The 19,703-nt window shown below is 66.4% G+C and overlaps 3 protein-coding genes across 3 annotated transcripts; all 3 read left to right on the top strand.

The window, feature by feature from the left end:
- Positions 1 to 427: 427 nt before the first annotated feature.
- Positions 428 to 7,381, top strand: MYO1A (myosin IA; the record flags this gene model as incomplete). The annotated part of the gene is made up of 28 exons (XM_084277272.1): positions 428 to 550; positions 676 to 791; positions 1,012 to 1,106; positions 1,187 to 1,291; positions 1,390 to 1,436; positions 1,580 to 1,643; positions 1,713 to 1,811; positions 1,895 to 1,998; positions 2,104 to 2,251; positions 2,334 to 2,452; positions 2,536 to 2,622; positions 2,725 to 2,790; positions 2,915 to 3,019; positions 3,314 to 3,376; positions 3,494 to 3,694; positions 3,850 to 4,076; positions 4,164 to 4,364; positions 4,474 to 4,567; positions 4,800 to 4,949; positions 5,050 to 5,118; positions 5,347 to 5,433; positions 5,704 to 5,778; positions 5,877 to 6,011; positions 6,112 to 6,218; positions 6,310 to 6,442; positions 6,527 to 6,679; positions 6,765 to 6,892; positions 7,135 to 7,381. 28 exons carry the CDS (start codon positions 428 to 430, stop codon positions 7,256 to 7,258), a joined length of 3,225 nt encoding a protein of 1,074 aa, XP_084133398.1. The 3' UTR covers positions 7,259 to 7,381.
- Positions 7,382 to 10,272: 2,891 nt separating this feature from the next.
- Positions 10,273 to 11,026, top strand: TAC3 (tachykinin precursor 3; the record flags this gene model as incomplete). The annotated part of the gene is made up of 4 exons (XM_084277373.1): positions 10,273 to 10,380; positions 10,481 to 10,577; positions 10,686 to 10,709; positions 10,782 to 11,026. 4 exons carry the CDS (start codon positions 10,273 to 10,275, stop codon positions 10,925 to 10,927), a joined length of 375 nt encoding a protein of 124 aa, XP_084133499.1. The 3' UTR covers positions 10,928 to 11,026.
- Positions 11,027 to 11,444: 418 nt separating this feature from the next.
- ZBTB39 (zinc finger and BTB domain containing 39) lies at positions 11,445 to 16,246 on the top strand. Its single transcript, XM_084277236.1, has 2 exons — positions 11,445 to 11,515; positions 13,026 to 16,246. The coding sequence occupies exon 2, from the start codon at positions 13,138 to 13,140 to the stop codon at positions 15,274 to 15,276; it is 2,139 nt and encodes a 712-aa protein (XP_084133362.1). The 5' UTR covers positions 11,445 to 11,515; positions 13,026 to 13,137; the 3' UTR covers positions 15,277 to 16,246.
- The last annotated feature ends 3,457 nt before the right edge of the window (positions 16,247 to 19,703 follow it).

The following is a 19,703-nucleotide window of genomic DNA, read 5'->3' as shown; positions in this document are numbered from 1 at the left end:
TGTTTCCCCCCCAGCAGTGGGCAGGAGCTGGTGTCCTGCCAGCCCACCCTGCCTGCACCCACACTAAAGAGGTGCTGGGTGCCCTCTGTGCCCGTGTCCCCTCACCCTGGGGGTGACACTCCTGGCCCAGCACCATGCCCCATGGAGCTGGGCAGGGCAAAGTTGGGGAGCAGCCAAGGTCGTAGCTGCATCCCGCTGGCCAAGGGCCGCATCCTGCCCTGCCTGGGCTCTGCTGGTGCTTGGAGCCTTGCCACGTGCCTCAGTGGGTCTGTGCCCCCCCTCAGGGTGCTGGGCACCCCGCTCTCAGGCCCTTCTGAGCCTCTAAGGGGGGGGAGGCAGCCAGCTGAGGACTGTGGGTGGGGATTTTGGGGAAGGGGCTGCGTGTCTGTGACCGCAGCTTCCCCCTGCCCCAGCAGCCCCCCCAGCCATGGAAGCCACCACCTCGCTGCTGGACGCCGCGGCGGTCGGGGACCTGGTGCTGCTGGACCCGCTGACCGAGGAGTCGCTGCTCAGCACCCTGCAGGAGCGCTTCCGCCGCAGCGACATCTACGTGGGCATCGGGCCTGGGGATGGAGGGGGGCCTGGGGGGGCTGGGGTGGGGGGTGAGGAGCAGGGAGAGGGTGTGTGAGGGGGGTCCTGCCGACCCTGCATCCCCACCGTCCTGCTTGCCTGCAGACCTACATTGGGAACGTGGTGATCTCGGTGAACCCCTACCGGCCCCTGCCCATCTACACCCCGGAGAAGGTGCAGGAGTATCGCAACTGCAACTTCTTCGCTGTCAATCCCCACATGTGAGCACAGGGAGACCCCCCCGCTACCCCCAGATTCCCTGGGGAGACCCTCCAGATTCCCCCCGGATCCTGCCCAGGGCTTTGCTGATGGAAGCATCAGAGGCTTTGGGGTCTGGGGAGTTGGCTCAGGGTGGCCCCACAGCCATGGAGGGGGCTCTCAGTGCTTCCTGAAGCCCCCAGAATCCCTCCACCCCCCTTCCTAACCTCTCCTCCTCCCCAGCTACGCCATCGCTGACGATGCCTACCGCTCGCTGCGGGACCGGGACAGGGACCAGTGCATCCTCATCACTGGCGAGAGCGGGGCTGGCAAGACAGGTAGAGCTGGGGCTGGGGGCTGCGAGGGGCTGGCGGGGCAGGAGGAGGCTGTCCTGGTACCCACAGCCCCTCGCCCGCAGAGGCCAGCAAGCTGGTGATGTCCTACGTGGCGGCTGTGTGCAGCAAAGGGGAGGAGGTGGACAGGGTGAAGGAGCAGCTCCTGCAGTCCAACCCCGTGCTGGAGGGTGAGTGTCCCATCCTGGGGCTTGGCACAGCCCCCCTTGCCCCCCCAAGCCCCCCTGGTTGGGTGCTGCTGACACCACGTATCCCCATCCTCCCCCAGCCTTTGGAAACGCCAAGACCGTCCGCAATGACAACTCCTCCCGATTTGTGAGTGACCCCAGGGGTGCTGCAGCCACGCCCCGTGGGGCTGGAGGCGGGATGGGGGAGCCTGGGATGTGGGGAGCAGAGCTGCCACCCTTCCCCCCCCCATCGCGGGGTCCCCCCACCCTGACCCCAGCCTTGTCCCTCAGGGCAAATACATGGACGTGGAGTTTGACTTCAAGGGCGAGCCCCTGGGAGGGGTCATCAGCAACTGTGAGTACCAATCCCCCGGCCTGGGGGGGCCCAGCCTGTGCACCCCGGTGATGCTGACCCTGCCCACAGACCTCCTGGAGAAATCCCGCATCGTCCGGCACGTGAAGGGCGAGAGGAACTTCCACATCTTCTACCAGCTCCTGGCCGGCGGCTCCCCACAGCTGCTCCGTAGGTCCAGGACCCCAGCATGGGGCAGGGGGGGCCTGGGGGAGGCTGTGGCTGAGCTGTCTTATGCTTCCCCCCCTCCCCAGAGCAGCTGAAGCTCCGCCAGGACTGCCGGCACTACGGCTACCTGAACTGGGAGAGCTCTGCCCTGCCCGGCGTGGATGATGCCGCCGACTTCCGCGCCATGCAGGTACCTCCCGCTGGGGCCAGGAAGCTGTGGCACCACCCCCACCCCCCCCAAAAACCACCCTGGGGGCCATCGCTGTCCCCCTGAGCTGCCTGTGTCCGTCCCCAGGATGCCATGAGGGTCATCGGCTTCTCGCCCGCCGAGGTGACGGCGCTGCTGGAGGTGACGGCCGTGGTGCTCAAGCTGGGCAACGTGAAGCTGAGCAGCAGCTACCAGGCCAGCGGGATGGAGGCCAGCAGCATCGCTGAGCCAAAGGGTAGGGATGGGAACGGGGACAGGTGTTGGGGTCCCCACACAGCCCCCCTTACTCAGCCCCAGCACGCTGTCTCCTCACGCAGAGCTGCAGGAGATCTGTGAGCTGATCGGGCTGGACCCCGGTGTCCTGGAGCGGGCTCTGTGCTCCCGCACGGTGAAGGCGCGGGATGAGACGGTGCTCACCACCCTCAGCGTCCCCCAGGTGAGTGGGACCCTCCCCAGCTGGGAAGGGGATGCTCAGCAGCCCCCCAGGAGCTGCCGTGAGCCCCTCGCCCCTCTCCCCAGGGCTACTACGGCCGCGATGCGCTGGCCAAGAACATCTACAGCCGCCTCTTTGACTGGCTGGTGAACCGCATCAACACCAGCATCCAGGTGAGTGCTCAGGGGGACAGGCACTGGCTGGCCTGGATCGGGCCCCGGACCCCCACCCCTGATTGGGACAGGACACAGCTCAGCACCCCACCGTCTCCCCAGGTGAAGCCAGGCAAGCAGAGGAAGGTGATGGGCGTCCTGGACATCTATGGCTTTGAGATCTTCCAGGTGAGTGCGGGGACCACCCAGCCCCATCCTGCTGCTGGTGGGGCCCAGGGGGGTGCAGGGGGGACACAGGGCACGGCCAGGGGTTTGGGGCACACCCTGCCACGTGGAGACCCTTCTCTTGCAGGACAACGGCTTTGAGCAATTCATCATCAACTACTGCAACGAGAAGCTGCAGCAGATCTTCATCCTGATGACCCTGAAGGAGGAGCAGGAGGAATACGTCCGAGAGGTACCCCCGTCCCGTGCCGGTGGGGCTGGATGCAGCCCCTGAGCCTGTGCTGGTGCCTGGGCTCCCCGGGGCTGGGGAAGTGCTGGAGACGGCTTGGCCGCACGTCGCTCCCTCGCCCGGCTCCCCACCGGGAGCAGATTCAATAGCAGGAAGGCAGGCAGGGATTCAGGATCCCCATCCCTGGGCCGGACGTCCGGTTCCTGCCCCACATCAGCTTGGGGGGTGTCTGTGGGGCAAGGGGCTGTACACCACATCCCTGGGGGTCCGTGGGGTCTGACCCCCATCTGCTCCCAGGGCATCCAGTGGACCCCGGTGGAGTTTTTCGACAACAGCATCATCTGCAACTTGATTGAGAACGTGAGTTGCCCCCCAGGTTGGGGTCCCTCACCCCCTTCCCTGGCATCATGAGGTGGGGCTGAGCAGAACCCCAGTGCTTGGGGACGGTTTGGGGTGACGCTGCCCATCCCAACGCAGAGCAAGTGCGGGATCCTGGCCATGCTGGATGAGGAGTGCCTGCGGCCCGGCACGGTCAACGAGGACACCTTCCTCACCAAGCTGAACCAGCTCTTCGCCACCCACAAGCACTATGAGAGCAAGGAGACGCAGAACGCCCGGCGGGTCATGGACACCAGCCTGCCCCCACAGTGCTTCCGCATCCACCACTACGCCGGCAAGGTCCGCCGGCACCACCAGTAACCTCGGTCCCAGCCCCAGCAGAGGCAGCTGGGATCCCCCCCAGTCCCCAGTCCTCCTCTTCAGAAGATGCGGGGCTGGGAACAGGCACGGAGACACCGACCCACAACCCCCTCTGACCCCACCCCTGCCCCCAGGTGACGTACAACGTGACGGGCTTCATTGAGAAGAACAACGACCTGCTCTTCCGCGACCTGTCTCAGGCCATGTGGGCCGCCCAGCACACGCTGCTGCGCTCCCTCTTTCCCGAGGGAGACCCCCAGAAAGCCTCCCTCAAGCTGCCCCCCACCGCCGGCTTCCAGTTCAAGGCCTCGGTGGCGACGCTGATGAAGAACCTCTACTCCAAGAACCCCAACTACATCAGGTACCGGCTACGGGGGGAGCCCCCCACCCCAGCCCTGGTCTCCTGTGTGTCCCCCAAACTCCCTGAGCCCACCGCTGCCTCCCCCAGGTGCATCAAGCCCAACGACACCAAGACGGCGATGCTCTTCACGCCGGAGCTGGTGCTGGCACAGATCCGGTACCTGGGGCTGATGGAGAACGTGCGGGTGCGGCGGGCGGGCTACGCCTTCCGCCAGCTCTACGGCCCCTTCCTGGAGCGCTACAAGATGCTCAGCGCCCGGACCTGGCCACGCTGGGTGGGCAGCGACAGGTACGGGGCTGCGCCAGACCATGAGCATGTCCAGTACCCCCCCCACCCCCGTCACCCAGTGTGGGGGCCACTGGGCTCTGACTGGTCTTCGTCCCCCATCGTGGTGCAGGGAGGGGGCTGAGGTGCTGCTGGCAGAGCTGCCGATCCCCTCTGAGGAGTTGGCCTTCGGCCACACCAAGCTCTTCATCCGCTCACCGCGCACTGTGAGTACCAGGATGGGGGAGATGGGGGGGGGGGGTCCTGCTATGGGGCAGTTGGGCTGCTGAGGGGGTGGAGGGAGGAGGGTAACTGGGCTGACCCAGAGCGGAGCCAGCCCCATGGGTCCTCCAGCCTCGCTGGTGGCCCCCAGCCTGTCCCAGGCGATGCTGGGGTCCTGTCTGGGGTCTCTGGCCCTGCTTGCCCCCCCCACCCAGCACCCACTCTGTCTGTCCCCAGCTCTTCGACCTGGAGAGGTCCCGCCAGGAGCGCGTGGCCCAGCTCGCCACCCTCATCCAGAAGACGTTTCGGGGGTGGCGGTGCCGGACCCAGTACCAGCTGATGCGCAAGAGCCAGATCCTCATCTCCGCCTGGTTCCGGGGCCACATGGTGAGGAGGGGGGTGTCCCAGCACCAATCCCCCTACCCATCCCTCACTCCTAGGGCAGGGCTCCCAAGACCCTCCCCTCACCACCATCTCCCCACTGCAGCAAAAGAACAAGTACAAGCAGATGAAGCGGTCGGCACTGGTCATCCAGGCCTATGCACGGGGCTGGAAGGTGAGGGCTGGATGCCCCGGGGATGGGCAGCGGGGTGGGGGCCACACTGTGGGGAGGGGCTGGGGTGGGGGTGTGTGTGTGTGTCTGCGTGGCCCATGGTGGGACCAGATTGATCTCTTTTCCCCCGTCTTCCGTCTGTCTTTCCCACCTCTCTCCTCTTGCTCCATGTCTGTGTTGGTGTCTCCCCCTCCTTGGGCTCCTGGGGCTCCCACATCCCCCCCCCCGCAGTCTCGCCGGCTCCTGCGGGAGCTGAAGTGCCAGCGTCACCGTCACGCGGCCGCCGCCACCATCGCTGCGTACTGGAGAGGGTACCAGGTACCGGGGCCTCGCGCCCTGCCCGCTGCCTGTCCTGCTGTCCGCGCCGCTGACTCTGTCTGTCTGTCCGGCTCCCGCCCACCCTGTCGGGCTGGAGCAGCTCTCCTGTCTACTGGGACCAAGCTGGGGAAGGGGGATGGGGAGGCAGGCAGGGGGGGAAGAGGGTGTGGGGTGGGGGGGGGTAAAAGGGGGGACACCCCTGTCCCAGGGGGCTGGCAGTGGGGGGGTGGTGATGTCCCGTGTCGCCGCCGCTGACGGTGTCCCCGGCAGGTCCGCAGGGCCTACAGGAGGTACTTCCGCTCCGCCGCCAGCGCCTGCCTGGCCAACTTCATCTACCGGCGGCTGGTGAGTGAGGACGGGCCCAGGGGGCACCTTCCCAGCCCCCCAGGGATGAACCAGGGACCCTCCTGACCTCCCTGCTGTGTTGCCTCCCCCCTCCCCAGGTTCAGAAGTTCTTGGTGGGGCTGGGGAAGAACCTCCCGCCGCTGGCGGTGATGGACCGGACCTGGCCCCCGGCGCCGTACAAGTTCCTGGCTGATGCCAACCAGGAGCTGAGGAGCATCTTCTACCGCTGGAAGGTGGGAGCAAGGAGGGATGTGGGGGGTTGGGATGGGGGGAGGGGGCTCCATTTGGGACCTTGTTTTGGTGGCACCGACTCCCCCCCCCTTCCCTCGGCAGTGCAAGAAGTACCGGGAGCAGCTGACGCCGCAGCGCCGGGCCCTGCTGCAGGCCAAGCTCTGCGCCAGCGAGCTCTTCAAGGACAAGAAGCAGCTCTACTCCAAAAGGTGCTGAGGGGTGTGGGGGGGAGCTGGTATGGGGGGGTTTGGGGGGGTTAGGGGTGCATGGGGCGGTGCTGGCTGACACCCTGCCCCCCAGTGTGCAGCAGCCCTTCCGGGGTGAGTACCTGGGGCTGACGCAGAACCCCAAGTACCAGAAGCTCCACGCCGTGGCCAAGGACAAGCTGGTGATGGCCGACACCGTGAGGAAGGTGAACAGGGCCAACGGCAAGGTGAGCCCCGTCCCCGCCGCAGCGGGTGGTGGGTGCAGGGGGAGGGGGGGGGCTCAGCGCTGACCCCTCATCCTGCCACCCCAGACGGTCCCACGCCTGCTGCTGCTGACCACCGAGCACCTGGTCCTGGCCGACCCCAAAGCCGCCCAGCCCAAGACCGTGCTCAGCCTGGGTGACATCCAGAGCGTCTCCGTCACCCGCTTCTCCGACGGCTTCCTGGCCCTGCACCTCAAGGAGGTACCTGGGGACAGGGAGGGGGTGGGAACGCACCCTGGGAGAGAGGGCTGGCGGCACTGACCCTCCCCTAAATCCTCCCCCCCAGACCTCGACCGTGGGGGCCAAGGGCGATTTCTTGCTGGTCAGCGACCACCTCATCGAGCTCGTCACCCGCCTGCACCAGACGCTGCTGGACACGCAGGCCCAGGCGCTGGCGCTGCGCATCGCCGACCAGTACGGGCAGGGCGGGGTGGGGAGTGGAGGGTGGGGCTCATGGGGCGGGGCTTGAAGGGGTGGGGCTCATGGGGCGGGGCTTGAAGGGGTGTGGTGCCAGCTGGCAGCTCCTGATTGGCTGTGGCAGGCAAGCCCTGAGAGGGGCTGGGTATGAAGGAGGCAGCTGATGGGGCAGGAGGTAGGGTGGGGACTGGGCATGTCCCCCCCCCTAACACCCCTCACCCGTCGTGTCCCCTCCCCAGGTTCTCCACCCGCTTCCAGAAGGGCGACGTGGCTGTCACCGTGGTGGAGTCGCCCAAGGCCGCCAGCGCCGGCCCCGTCTGCAAGAAGCGTGGCAGCCACAAGATGGAGGTCCTGGTTCACTGAGGGGACCCCCCACCCCCTCCCAGGACCCCCTTTCCCCACACCGGCACCCCCCCACATCCTCCCCCTGCCCCACCACGTCCTTGCACTGCCCGGTAATCCCTGGAACACCATTAAACCATCTGGTGCCGGTACCTGGGCGGTGTCACGGGATGGGGGGGGTGGGGATCAGGTTGTGGCAGAGCCCCAAGACACGCAGGGATGGAGCGGGGGGGGGGCCCCACAAAGCCCAGCTGCAGGGATGGAGCCCCCATCCCCCCCCTCCCCGTGCTCCCCTGCCTTCCCTGTGCCTGATTGCGGCGGGCGCGCGGCGCCGGTGATTGCCGAGGCCCCAAATTGCCGCCACTTTCCCGTCGAGTGGGGCCGCGGCTCCGTCTGCCGCAGAGGCAATTTCGGGGTGGCCGCGGGGGGCTGGCACGTGAGGTCCTCAGCATCCTCCTGCCCAGGCCGCGTGTCTCTACCTCCTCCTCTCCCCCCCCCCCCCCGCCACAAGCCCAGGGTCCTCCCTGCTGTGGCCTCCCCCCTCCCTGTCCCCCCCCATCACCCACTTTGGTCACCGTGGCCTAGAGCAGAGCCAGGGGATGGAGAGAACCCCCCCACAACCCCACTGCTGTCTGCATCCCCCTCGCCATTCCTGCAGCCCCCGGGAGCGGGGGGTCCCCACTGCACAGACCCCACCACAGCTGTGTATCCCCCCCCACCCCGCTTCCCCACTCCTCTCTCCCTCTCTCCTGCGCTCAGCAGGGTTTATTCCCCATCCCAACACGTCACCCGCGTTCCCGCCGGGAGCTGCCAGCTCCCTGTCACGTCAGCATCAGCACCAGCTTCCAGGTGGGCCCTGGAGCATTGGGGAGGGGGGGGTTGTCGTGTAGCAGCGAGGTGGGGGTGGGGGGGGCCACACGTGGGCACGTGTGCTGGGGCACTTGGGCAGCGTGTGCACATGGGGGGGGCACGTGCGTGTGCGCACGGGGGGCAACTGCTGGGGTGGACGTGCCCTGGCACTGAGGCTCCTATCCCCCTCCCAACCCCCCCCACAACACCCCTCCCAACCCCCCCCACAACACCCCTCCCTGCTCCATCGCTTCCCGCCGCGGGCTGCGTCACGTCCCAGCACAGGGACCGTCCTTCCCGCGCGCAGCGAGGGCCGCAGAGCCGTAAACAAGCGCGGCGCAGCCCGGGGCACCGCGGCTCTTTGCAGCTGCATCGCACTTGGCACCACACAAGTAGGTGTCATTAATTAATTAGGCCGTCTCTGGCCAGGCTCCGATTTAATTAACGTCCCCAGCACTGCAGATGCTGCCCTGCCCGGGGCTGTGATGCCACGTGAGCCACCGCTGCCGGGCCGCCTTCCCCAGGGATCGCTGCAGCTGCCGGCGCAGTCGCCTGTTGCTTGGGATGGAGTCGGTGGCGGCTCTGGCACGGTGGCTGGCATGTGGCTCGGTCCCTCCTGTCCCCCCCAGTTTGCCTTCCCAGTCTCAACCCTATCGTCATCCCCCCCCAGTTTGCCTTCCCAGTATTCAATCCTCACGTGCCCCGGCCGGTGTGGGGCTGTGGAGGCTCTTTGTGGGGTGGGATGGGGATTTGGATGCAGGACGGAGCCCAGGTTCCCAAGGAGGCCAAGTTGGGATGGGGATGGGGCTCTGGGGGTGGTGGCTCTACCTGGGTCAGCCATGGACCTGGAGCTGCCAGGACCCATTGGAGCCGGGACCGTTCCCCAGGCCCAGGCCAGGACCCTGGGCATGGGGTGAGGGAGACAAGCAGGGTGTGCGGTAGCGACCACACGTGTGCACACGTGTGTTCATGTGTGCAGCTGTATGAGTGTGTGTGTGTGTGTGTGCCCATCCTGGGAGCCCGGCTGATCCCCACTGCGGTGCGAGACCTCCCGAAGCAGCGGTGCCAGCCAGGACCGCTGCCACTGCCGCGCGTGGCCCCGCACGTGCCAACGCCTGCGTCGTGCTGGGGCATGTGTGTGTGTGTGTGTGTCCCATGCCGGTGGCACGAGGAGGGGGCCGGGGGCTGCGTGGGCACGGTGCCTGCGCACCGGCCCCCTACCCCGGGGCGCAGCGGGGAGCCGGTGTGCCTGCGTGGGCGCACTTGTGTCATGGTGTGACTCTGCGTGTGTAACGGGTGCCTGCGTGGGTGTGAAGCTGCAGGGTGGGGGGTACCACCCCCCCCGGCCCCCATTGGCGGCTCTCCTCTCGCACACCCACGCCGTGCCATGGGCAGAGCCCCTTATTTAACTCCGCACAGCAGCCGGCACCCCAGTACTTTGCCTCCCAGCGTCGGCACAGCCTGTGGCCGCTGCCAACCACCCCTCGCAGCATCTCCGCAGCCACCAGCGGTTGAGGGACCCGAGGGACGCTCTGCTCCCGGCTCAGCAGGTCTGTGCCCCCCACAGCCCTGGGGATGGGGGGGTCCTGGGGGGCTGCGGTGTCACCGCCTCACCCAGCTCAGGCTGGGAGAAGGGAGAAGGGGGAAGTTGGTGAAGATGCTGGGGAGGGAGTGGGCCAGGAGGAGAGAGGTGCTGCTGGAATTTGGGGAGGGGGGCTCGGGAGGTGAGTCTGGGTTTGGGCTCTGGCTGTGGGTAAGTGTGTCCTTCCTACTGTGTGTGTGAGCACACGTGTGTGCAGGGCTGAGCCCGTGCCCACAGCCGGCGTGTGCTGGGCTCGTGTGTCTGCACCGACTGGGTACCACAGGACCTCCCCGGCTCTGCAGTGGAGCTGTGCCCCCTGCATCCCCCCACACAGCATCCCCCACAACATGTGTCCCCCCGCGTCCTGCAGCCCCCTCCCCAGGGTGCTGGCAGGGTGCTGCCTGCCGGCAGCTCGGGGCCGGGGAGGGGGAGTGGTGGGATGCGGGATTTGTTGCCCCCCACTCCTGCTCACCTCCAGCCGCAGACACGGGCGGGGGTCCCGCCGCCCCCCCGTCGCCTCCCGTGTCGCTGCTTTCGCTCCCCAGCGCTTGACTCGTCCCGGGCCGCCGCCGCTTCGCCGCCGCCCCCCAGGATCCCCCCGAGGATGAGGAGCCGCCCGGCGCTGGCAGCGCTGCTCGTCCTGGCGCTGCCGCTCGCCCTCGGCCGTCGCTCCCCCGCCGCCGCCCCGCCGGGCCCCGCGCCCCCCGCACAGGTAGGGCCGTCGGGGGATGGAGGGGGGACCCCGGGCACCCGGACATCATCCCCCCCAACCCTCGCCCCACGGCTCCCCTCACCCGTTCCGCTTCCCGCAGGGGATGCCCGTCCCGGAGCCGCTGCCCCGGGGGGACCGCGGTAGCCCCGGGGCCGCTCTGGCCGCTTTGCTGCAGCTGCTGCGGGAGGAGGACGCCGGTGAGGGCCGGGGGGGCGCGGACAGGGTGGGCTGCGGGGCGTCGGTGGGTCCCGTCGGGCCGGGGCCCGGCCCCACCGGCGCCGCTCACCCGCTTCGGTCTCTTTCAGGTCCGCCCGCGGCTCCGCAGAAGCGTAAGTCCCGCCCGGTCCCGGTCCCGGCGCCGCGGCCGGGCCCCGCGGAGCTGACGGCGGGTCTCTCCGCAGGGGACATGCACGACTTCTTCGTGGGGCTCATGGGGAAGCGAACGGCGGAACCGGGGCGGCCGGAGGGGCGGGGAGGCGGCGTCCCGGCTCCCCGGTGCTCCCCGGGACCCTCCGCGGCCGGCGGGACCCCGCTGCGGGCGGCGTGAGCCGACGGGGCTGGGCCGGGCCGCGCCCGGCTGCCCCCCACGCCCTACCCACGGGTGTCCCGGGGCGAAGCAGCGGCACCGAGGACTCCGGGGCGGGAGTAGCGGCTGCGGGAGCCGGACCGCGGAGCCGGTGTGGGACCCTCGGGGCTGGAGCCGCGGCCCTGCGCGCGTTCGATACCCCCCCCCGCCCCATGTACACCCCCCACCCCCCCAATGCACCATGTTCGTGCCCGGCCTGTCTCTGCCTCTCGGCTGCGCACCGGGACCACCCCGGGGGGAGGAGGTTCGACGGGGCGGGGGGGGGGAGAGAGGGGAGCAGCGAGGGGGGGGGTGCGGGTTCCGCGCGGGGGGCGTCGGGGAGAGGCGGGTGTGGGATTCATTCGCTCTCCGGCCACGGAGCGTCTGTCCCCGGTGGCCGGCGCGGGGCCGGTGCCGGTGCCGGTGCCGCCCCGCCGGGCCGCGGGAGGCGCTGTGGCCCCGCGGGCGGCCGGGCGGGCGGAAGGCGGCTCCCGCGGCGGCCGGGGCGGACGGAGGGCGGGTCGGCGCCTTTGTGTGAGCCGAGCCGGGATGGTGCGGGGCGCCGGGCGGGTAAGGAGCGCCGCCGGCCCGCAGCCCCCCCCGGCCCCTGGCTGACCCCCCCCCCGCCGCCGCGGGCTCCCCGACGGACCCCCGGGGCTCCCCCCCCCCCACGGAGCCGCTCGAACCCCCTCCCCGTCCCCCCCACCTCCCCCCCAACACTTCCCCGTGGGTCCCCCCCGGAGTCGTGTGTCCGCCCCCCGCCCCCCCCGCCTCCCGGTCCCCGTGGCTCCTCTCGCCGCGCTCCCGCGGGTCCCCCGTTGCCCCCCTCCCGCCGTGGGTCCCCCCTCGCTGCCCCGCGGGGATCCTCCGGCCCCCCCCCGAGGGTTCCCGCACCCCCCCCCCCACCCCGTCCCTCCCGTTGCTCCGTGTTCTCCTGGGGGAGCTGCGGGGCCCCCTGCCCGGCCCCCCCCTCGCAGGTAGAGGAGCCCCTCCCGCGCCTGCCCGCCCCTCATCACTGTCTGTCGTGTCCTGCAGCCCCCCCAGACCCCCGTCCCCCACTTTTCCACGCAGGGATCCCCACGCTGCAGGACTTGCCCGGCGCTGTCCGGGCCGGTGAGCGTTTTCCCCTCCGGAGCCTTCCCCAGCCATCCTCATCCTCCTCATCCTCAGCAAGCACCTTTCCCTGCTGCCTCCCCGGGCAGGGGCTGTTCCCGCCTCCATCCCCCGTGTCCCCGGGGCTCGTTTTGCCTTTCCCTGGGCTCCCTTCCACCCCCCTGCCCACCCCCTGCTCTCTCTGCTGGCTTCTGGGGTCATTGCTCTCTCCCACCCTGGGAGATGAAGGCCACGGGGAGTTGGGCTCCAGGGTAACTTTGTGGTGTCCCGGGGCTCCCGTGAGTGGGACGGGGTGACAGAGCTGCTGGGAGCAGCAAGGAGGATGAGCTCAGGTGGGAATCGTGGGTGCTGGGACCCCCCAGGGTGTCGTGGCAGCGAAGTGCCCGGCTGAAACAGCCCCAGAAGGTGCTGTCGGTGCCGGCGCGGCGCAGCCGAAATCCCAGGGGATGCAGAGGAGAATCCAAGGGAGATCCCACCTGGGAAGCCAGAGTCACCGTGTGGGTATGGGAGAGATCAGAAGCAAAGGTAGGATGCGGCGGGGGCTGCAGGAGCCCCAGGCTGGCAGAGCCCGAATCAGCCCTCCCGGCCGGAGCAGCACCCGGCCCAGGAGGGGACGGTGTCCGTGCGATGGGCCCCGGCTGGGGCTCAGTCCCAGAACAGAGCAGAGCCACCAGTCAGAGGGACCCATGCCTGGGTAGAAGCAGCAGGAGCTCCAGGCTGAGCAAACGGCTTTTTGGCTTCTCTGCTCGTGCCTTTTCCTGTGCACGTCTTTGCCCTTTGCTTCCCCAAGAGGCGGCCTTGGAAGTTGCCTGGGGTAGGTTTTAGTCCATCTCCATCCCTGCAGCCACGCTGCTGCTTCGCTGCCGCTCGCCAGGGAGGTGGAAGGTTCCAGGTACGACTAGAAAGACGTTTCTTTGGTCCTTGAGGTATTAATGTCTTCTTTTTTCCCTGCGTTTTCCCTCTCCAGAGCCCCTTGCCCTGCCAGTTCCTGGGTGCCCAGCACCTCCTGCCCATCACGCAGCGGGTGAATGCGTGAAGAAGCAGCTCGCCAGGAGAAGGACTCTTAAGCAGCTGCTAAGATGGGCATGAGGATCAAGCTGCACAGCACCAATCACCCCAACAACCTGCTGAAGGAACTCAACAAGTGCAGGCTCTCCGAGACCATGTGCGACGTCACCATCCTGGTGGGCACCCGCTCCTTCGCCGCGCACAAGGCTGTCCTGGCCTGCGCCGCGGGCTACTTCCAGAACCTCTTCCTCAACACGGGGCTGGAGACGGCGAGGACCTACGTGGTGGACTTCATCACGCCGGCCAACTTCGAGAAGATCCTCAGCTTCGTCTACACCTCGGAGCTCTTCACTGACCTCATCAACGTGGGCGTCATTTACGAGGTGGCGGAGCGGCTGGGCATGGAGGACCTGCTGAAGGCCTGCCACTCCACCTTCCCCGACTTGGAGAGCTCGGCCGTCACCAAGCAGCCCTCGCTGGCCATGAGCGAAGGGCGCTCGGGTCCCCTGAGCAGCACCTCCTCCGAGCAGAGCCATTCCTTGGGGGAGATCCGGAGCGCCGGGGAGCACTTTGGCCCCGAGCGGGGTTACATCTTGCACGGGGAGGTTTCAGGCGGCTACAAAGAGGACGACAGGAATACTGGGAGTGAAGCCGGTCAACCTCTTCCCCTGATGCACCCGCAGCAGCCACCCAAGGCGGAGCAGGAGTCGGATCAAGGGCAGTTTGCTCCTGCCCCGAGCGCGACGGTCCAGCCCGGCCTGGGCGGCCTCAACATCGTTGTTCAAACCACCACGAGCTCCTGCCAGCAGTACAAGGTCCAGAGCAACGGCGGCTACGGGAAGGGCGGCTTCTTTACCGCCGATCCTTCCCTGGACATGTCCACGGGGAGCAACTCCTGTCCCAGCAACAGCGACCACTCCAAGGAGCAGGGCTTTGGGCAGGTGGACGAGCTCCAGCTGGAGGATTTGGGGGAGGACGAGCTGCATTTCGAGGACGCCGGTGAGGAGCTGGGCCCGTCGGAAGAAGTTATCGAGCTGAGCGACGACAGCGACGAAGAGCTGGCCTTCGAGAGCGACAGCCGCGACAGCAAGGCCATGCCCTGCCAGGTGTGCAAGAAGGTTCTGGAACCCAACATCCAGCTGATCCGCCAGCACGCGAGGGACCACGTCGATCTGCTCACCGGGAACTGCAAGGTCTGTGAAACCCACTTCCAGGACCGGAACTCCCGGGTCACTCACGTTCTGTCCCACATCGGCATCTTCCTCTTCTCCTGCGACATGTGCGAGACCAAGTTCTTCACCCAGTGGCAGCTGACCCTCCACCGGCGGGAAGGGGTCTTCGACAACAACGTCATCGTCCACCCCAGCGACCCGCTGCCAGGGAAGACCCCCACGTTCGGGGGAGGGCCCGGCTCGGAGCTGGCCTGCGCTGCCTGCGGGAAGCCCTTGGCCAAAGACTTCCACACCGTCCGCAACCACATCCTGGACCACGTCAACGTGAAGAGCCAGGTGTGCGGCGTGTGCGACCAGCGGCACCTCAGCCTCTGCAGCCTGATGTGGCACACGCTGTCTCACCTGGGCGTCTCCGTCTTCTCCTGCTCCGTGTGCGCCAGCAGCTTCGTGGACCGGCACCTCCTGGAGAAGCACCTGGCCGTTCACCAGAACGTGGAGGAGGCTCTGTTCCGCTGTCACTTCTGCGGCCAGAGCTTCAAGCTGGAGGCAGCTTACCGGTACCACGTCAGCCAGCACAAGTGTGGGGGCAGCCTGGATATCCGACCGGGCTTCGGCGACCGCCTCCATCCCCAGGGCCTGCCGAAGAGGAAGCTGCCGGAGGAGTTCCTGAGCGAAGACCTGGCGCTGCAGAACCAGCCGGGCAACAGCAAGTACAGCTGCAAGGTCTGCGGCAAGAGGTTCGCCCACACCAGCGAGTTCAACTACCACCGGCGCATCCACACCGGGGAGAAGCCCTACCAGTGCAAGGTGTGCCACAAGTTCTTCCGCGGCCGCTCCACCATCAAGTGCCACCTGCGGACGCACTCGGGGGCCCTCATGTACCGCTGCACCGTCTGCGGCCACTACAGCTCCACGCTCAACCTGATGAGCAAGCACATCGGCGTGCACAAAGGCAGCCTGCCCCCGGACTTCACCATCGAGCAGACTTTCATGTACATCATCCACTCCAAAGACGCCGAGAAGAACACGGACAGCTGATGGGGCGAGGAGGGGTCGGGCCAGCCCGGGAGCGAACGCTGATTCCAGGAGGAAGAGGAAAGAAAAGAGAAGGAGAGAAAAAAAAAGGTTGTTTCTTTTATTTAACGGTCACGGATGGAATCCTCCTTCCCCCATCGTTTCGAATTGCTTTGGGGGTTGATTTTTTTGAGACTTTTATTTTCTTTTTGGGCCTTGCTGGGGCTTTTTTTAGATTGGTGGCTTTGTACAAATTAACAGCGCGCCAGCTACGTCCCTGTCCCCAAGGAGTCTGTCGTGTTTACTGACCTCTGGTCCTGGTAGAGGCCGTCGAGTTCTGTGTTCTTAGCATTTCTCACTAGGTTTTGAGTCTTTATATTATTTTATTTTAATGTTTTTTTTTTTAAAAAAAAAAAACCTTTTAGCCCACTTGACTAGGCTAACCCTCAGTAAACTGATGCTGCTAAGATTTTTCTCACACCTGACCTCAGTAGAGAGGGACAGAGCCGGAGCAGGATGGTGCTGGACTGGAAGAAAAGGGGGAAAAAAGAGGAAAAAAAGAAAAAAGAGAGAGAAAAATAATACTAATACTAATAAGGAGCGAAAAGATCTGTTCTGGGCATCGCTGGGGTTCTGCTGCTACTGCAAGGAGGAGATGAGCAAAGTCCATGCTGGAGGATGTGATGAGCACGACGCAATGTGGGGATGCCTGGCCCTGAGCGAGTCGGATGCCGGCGCTGGCCAGGCCGTTGCCGCTGGTTTCGCCGCCGCCGTGGCGCCCGCTCGTGTCCTGGAGACCTCGGTCGCTGCAGGAGGAGAGGAAGAGCCCGAGCGTTGGGGCGGCTGCGGGAGCGGAGGGATCTCTCGGAGGAGTCGCTGAGCTGGAGAGGGGCTGGGGAAGCTGGTTGTGGGGTCAGCGGCTCCCTCGGGAGGTGTTTTGGGATCCATGGTCACACCTAACCCCTCCTGGCATCGAGAGCGTGCTGATGCCTCTGCAGCCCTGCACGTTGTGCTCTGCCGGCGCGGCGCATCCCGGGGCTGTCGGTCTCTGGAAGATGCCAGGGAGCAGCGTGGCCACCCGCGGCTGCGCCCACCCCGGCAGACGAGACGTGGCAGAGCCGTTGCCTTAACCCCCAGGAAGGGATGCCTGAGAAGGGACTCTCCTCTCCGTGGAAGGGATCACCACATCCTGGGGCTGCCGCCGTGGATCGCTGCGTCCCAGGCGTGTCTGGTGGCACATGTGTGGTGTTGGTGCCATGTGTGTTCGCCGCGTGTCCAGTCGTGCTGTATCTTCAGCTGGGGGGGGGAGGGGGCTGTGGTGAACCCTCTCTGGGACCTGCCAGCAGTTCCCAAACCAGTGAGAACCTTGGCTTGGCCTCTCCTGGATGCGGGCTGGGGGACTCCTTGGCACGGTGGGCTCTGGTGGCTGCGCCAGCAAGGTCAATCCCCCTCTGCCCCCCTCTGTGCTGCCGGTGTTTGCACCGAGGAGGGTGGGGATCAGCCTTTTCCCACGTTATCCCGCTGCGGGGCAGAGGTGGAGAGGAACAGCCATTTCCGATGCCGCGGCGGCGCGAGTGACGCCTGCCCTTGGGTAACTCCTTCTACCTCACAAACAGGAAGCTGCGGCCGTAGCAGACCGGCTCCCGTGCTCCTGTACAGATAACGCTGTTCCGAAATGAAACTAGTGATACCCCCCCGCTGGCACCTCACCCCCTCCTCTGGAAGGGATAACCCCCGCGGCAGAGGAGCCGGCGTGGGCTGGCCGTGCCGTCGGTGAGCTGGGAATTCCTGGTGAGCTGGGAATTCCTGGTGAGCTAGGAATTCGCTTCCCCCTCCCAGCCCCCTGCCCCATCCTGCTCCGCTGTGGCCTTGGGCAAGTCACCTCACCTCTTTGCCTCAGTTTCCTCATCTGTAAAATGAGGGTGGTAACGCGCTGTGGTACCTACCTACCTCCCGGGAGTGTGGCCAGGGCTTGCTGGCTCCTCCCTGCCCAGCGTGTGGGAGATGCAAAGTATTGAGTGAATTCTGATTCGTGTCCCAGGGAAGCGGCGGTCTCCGGCCTTCCCTGATCCGTGCCAGTTCCTTGGCCTGGCCCTGGGGGTTTTTCCCCCCTCGTTACAGGCTGCCCTGTCAAAAGCATCCTCCTGTTATCCCTGTTGATCCAGCGAGTCCCGTGAAACGAGCTCTGTGGCTGGGTAAGGAGTGGGGACGGCTCATGGAGGGGCTGGGGGAAGCATTGGAATGTCATTCCCCCCCCCGGGGTTGGCATCACCCATCTGCCCCTCGCCCGGGCACTGTCGCTGCCGGGATTCGCATCCTGGGATGGGAGGGCTCAGCTGGCGGGTGCTGCGGCTCCATCCGCCCTTCAATCCCCATGGCAGCTCCGGGTCCGGCTCCGCTGTGACGGGGGAGGAGATGGGAACCGGTGCTGAGCTCCGGAGCTGGGCCCAACAGCCCTTCCCAGGCTGCTCCTTCATCCTGAGCGCGGGTCGTCATCCTCCCTGTCCCGGCGGTACCCGAGTCCGGTCCCGCTGCGCGGAGGTGGGAGGAACGGGCTGAGCCTGGTGGGACTTTGTGTCCCCGATCCCGGTCACCTGGGGCCAGGTGACATCACCCCGGGGGTTGCTGAGCTGAATTTGTCCAGATTTGGGTGCCTGGAGCCTGGTGTTTGGGAAGAGGAGAGGCCCCAGCGCGACCACCGACCGCGGGGATGGCCGGGCTGTGGCACATCCGCTGCCGGAGCTCCGCTTCCCGAACGCGGCTCTCGCGGTGCCGCTCAGTTCCCGGGCCGCTCTCCAGCTGGTCTGCAGAGCCACGTGTGCTCCAAACCTCCCCAAACCCATCGTTTTGGGGGACACACGGTGCTCTCAGGACATTTGGGTGCCGAGGGTGGTTCGGCGGGGGCTCCTCTCGGCCTCGCGGTGGTTGGTGGCTGGGAGTGGATGCGCCCGGCTCTGTGCTGGAGGTTGCTATGAAGGATGAGGGGGGGGGCAAGTGAGGCTGGGGAGAGCCTCGAGCCCCTCCTAAGACGTCCCAGAAGCTGCAACGAGCTTTGGGACGGGCCAGGGTGCTGCCACGTGGAAGCATCTGCAGCCCCGTGGCCGGTTAAGCTGTGAAGCAAAAGCCTTTTGTGCACATAAACCAAAAAAGAGAAGCTTGTACACTGAAACACTGAGGGGTGCAGGCAGCCCCCCCCTCCTGCTGACAGCGGGGGAGGGCAGCAGCCCCCCACTGCTGTCAGCTGCTTGGTTTTGGCTCTGGGCACCCAGCGTCTCTGTGGATCATTCCCCTGTCAAACATCCCGAGGTCAGTGGCAGGTCCTGGGTGTGGGGATGGATCCGGATCCAGGGTGCTCTGGCTCCTGCTTTGCAGAGGGATTGGCCCCAGTGGGGTCAGAGACCTGGGTGCCCCCTCCCCAGGGTGGGGGGTCCTGCACCTCTCCAGATGGCATCATCGCTCTGCCACCCCCGTCCCCTCGGCGACACGGCGGTCGCCAAGTCTTTCCTCCAGAAAGCTGTGAAGAGGGAGCGATGGGGCCCATCCCAAGGCCGTGTACCCCCCCCACATACCCCCCACCCCCTGCCACGTGGCCCCCCCAAGGAGCTACAGCTGCAACCCGGCTGTGTCGTGGCGATGGTGGTGGGGGGGCCACTCGCAGTGGTGATGGGGACCCAGGCTGGGACCCCTGTGCCTCGCTGGGGAGCCCACTCACCTCCCAGCATCGCTTCCCCCCCGCCCCCTCCCCATCCCCGTGGACGCGGGGACCACACTTAACCTACCTCACCCAGGGCAGCCGTGAGGTTTAACCCCCCTTCCCAAAGCGCTTTGGGATCCTCACGAGGTGCTTCGCCGGCGACGCCTGCGGAGAGCGACTGTGCTGCAGGTGCCAGTGGGAACCAGAGCCCCCCCCACCCCCCCAAAAAAAGGCCGTGCTTGGGACCCCCCCCAGTCTCACAATAAACCATCAAGGTCAGTTTTTCCCCCTCCCCTTCCTCACAGGCTCCAGGTCCCGTCGCGGAGTAACGGGAGAGTTGAATCGCTGTCTAACCTTTTCGTTAAGTTAATGGTAGGTACTGACCTCCTGATATTTAAGTGGTTACTATCTATTTGCTGTAAAGTTTTGTATATTTTGTAAACTTTCCTCCCTCCCCACCCCGCCCCCAGCCCCAAACAGTAGATGTCTAAAATCGTTGTACATCGGGTTCTTTTATACTCCATCGGTCAGCACAAAGTGTGGTTTTTATTTAGAATAATAAAATGGAAAATGGAGACTTCCTGGGACCTTCTTTGTGTTGCTCCAGACACCCAGGGTGCTGGCTCGGTCCCCTTGGGAACGCTGGGGGAAGCGTGTGAGCGTCTCCTGGCATCCCTGGCCTGGGCACTGCAGGTTTTGTGGCACAATTCCAGGCATAGAATCAGAGAATCATGGAATCCCAGCCTGGGTTGGGTTG

Source organism: Gallinula chloropus, assembly GCF_964237585.1.
Source record: "Gallinula chloropus genome assembly, chromosome: 31".
In the NCBI taxonomy this organism is placed as follows: Eukaryota; Metazoa; Chordata; class Aves; order Gruiformes; family Rallidae; genus Gallinula; species Gallinula chloropus.
Note: the sequence above shows the minus strand (reverse complement) of the source record. Positions and strands in the feature narration are given on the sequence as shown.

Bases quoted from the DNA above. Each gene is read 5' to 3' on its own strand.
- ZBTB39 (XM_084277236.1), top strand. From the start codon at position 13,138: ATGGGCATGAGGATCAAGCTGCACAGCACCAATCACCCCAACAACCTG.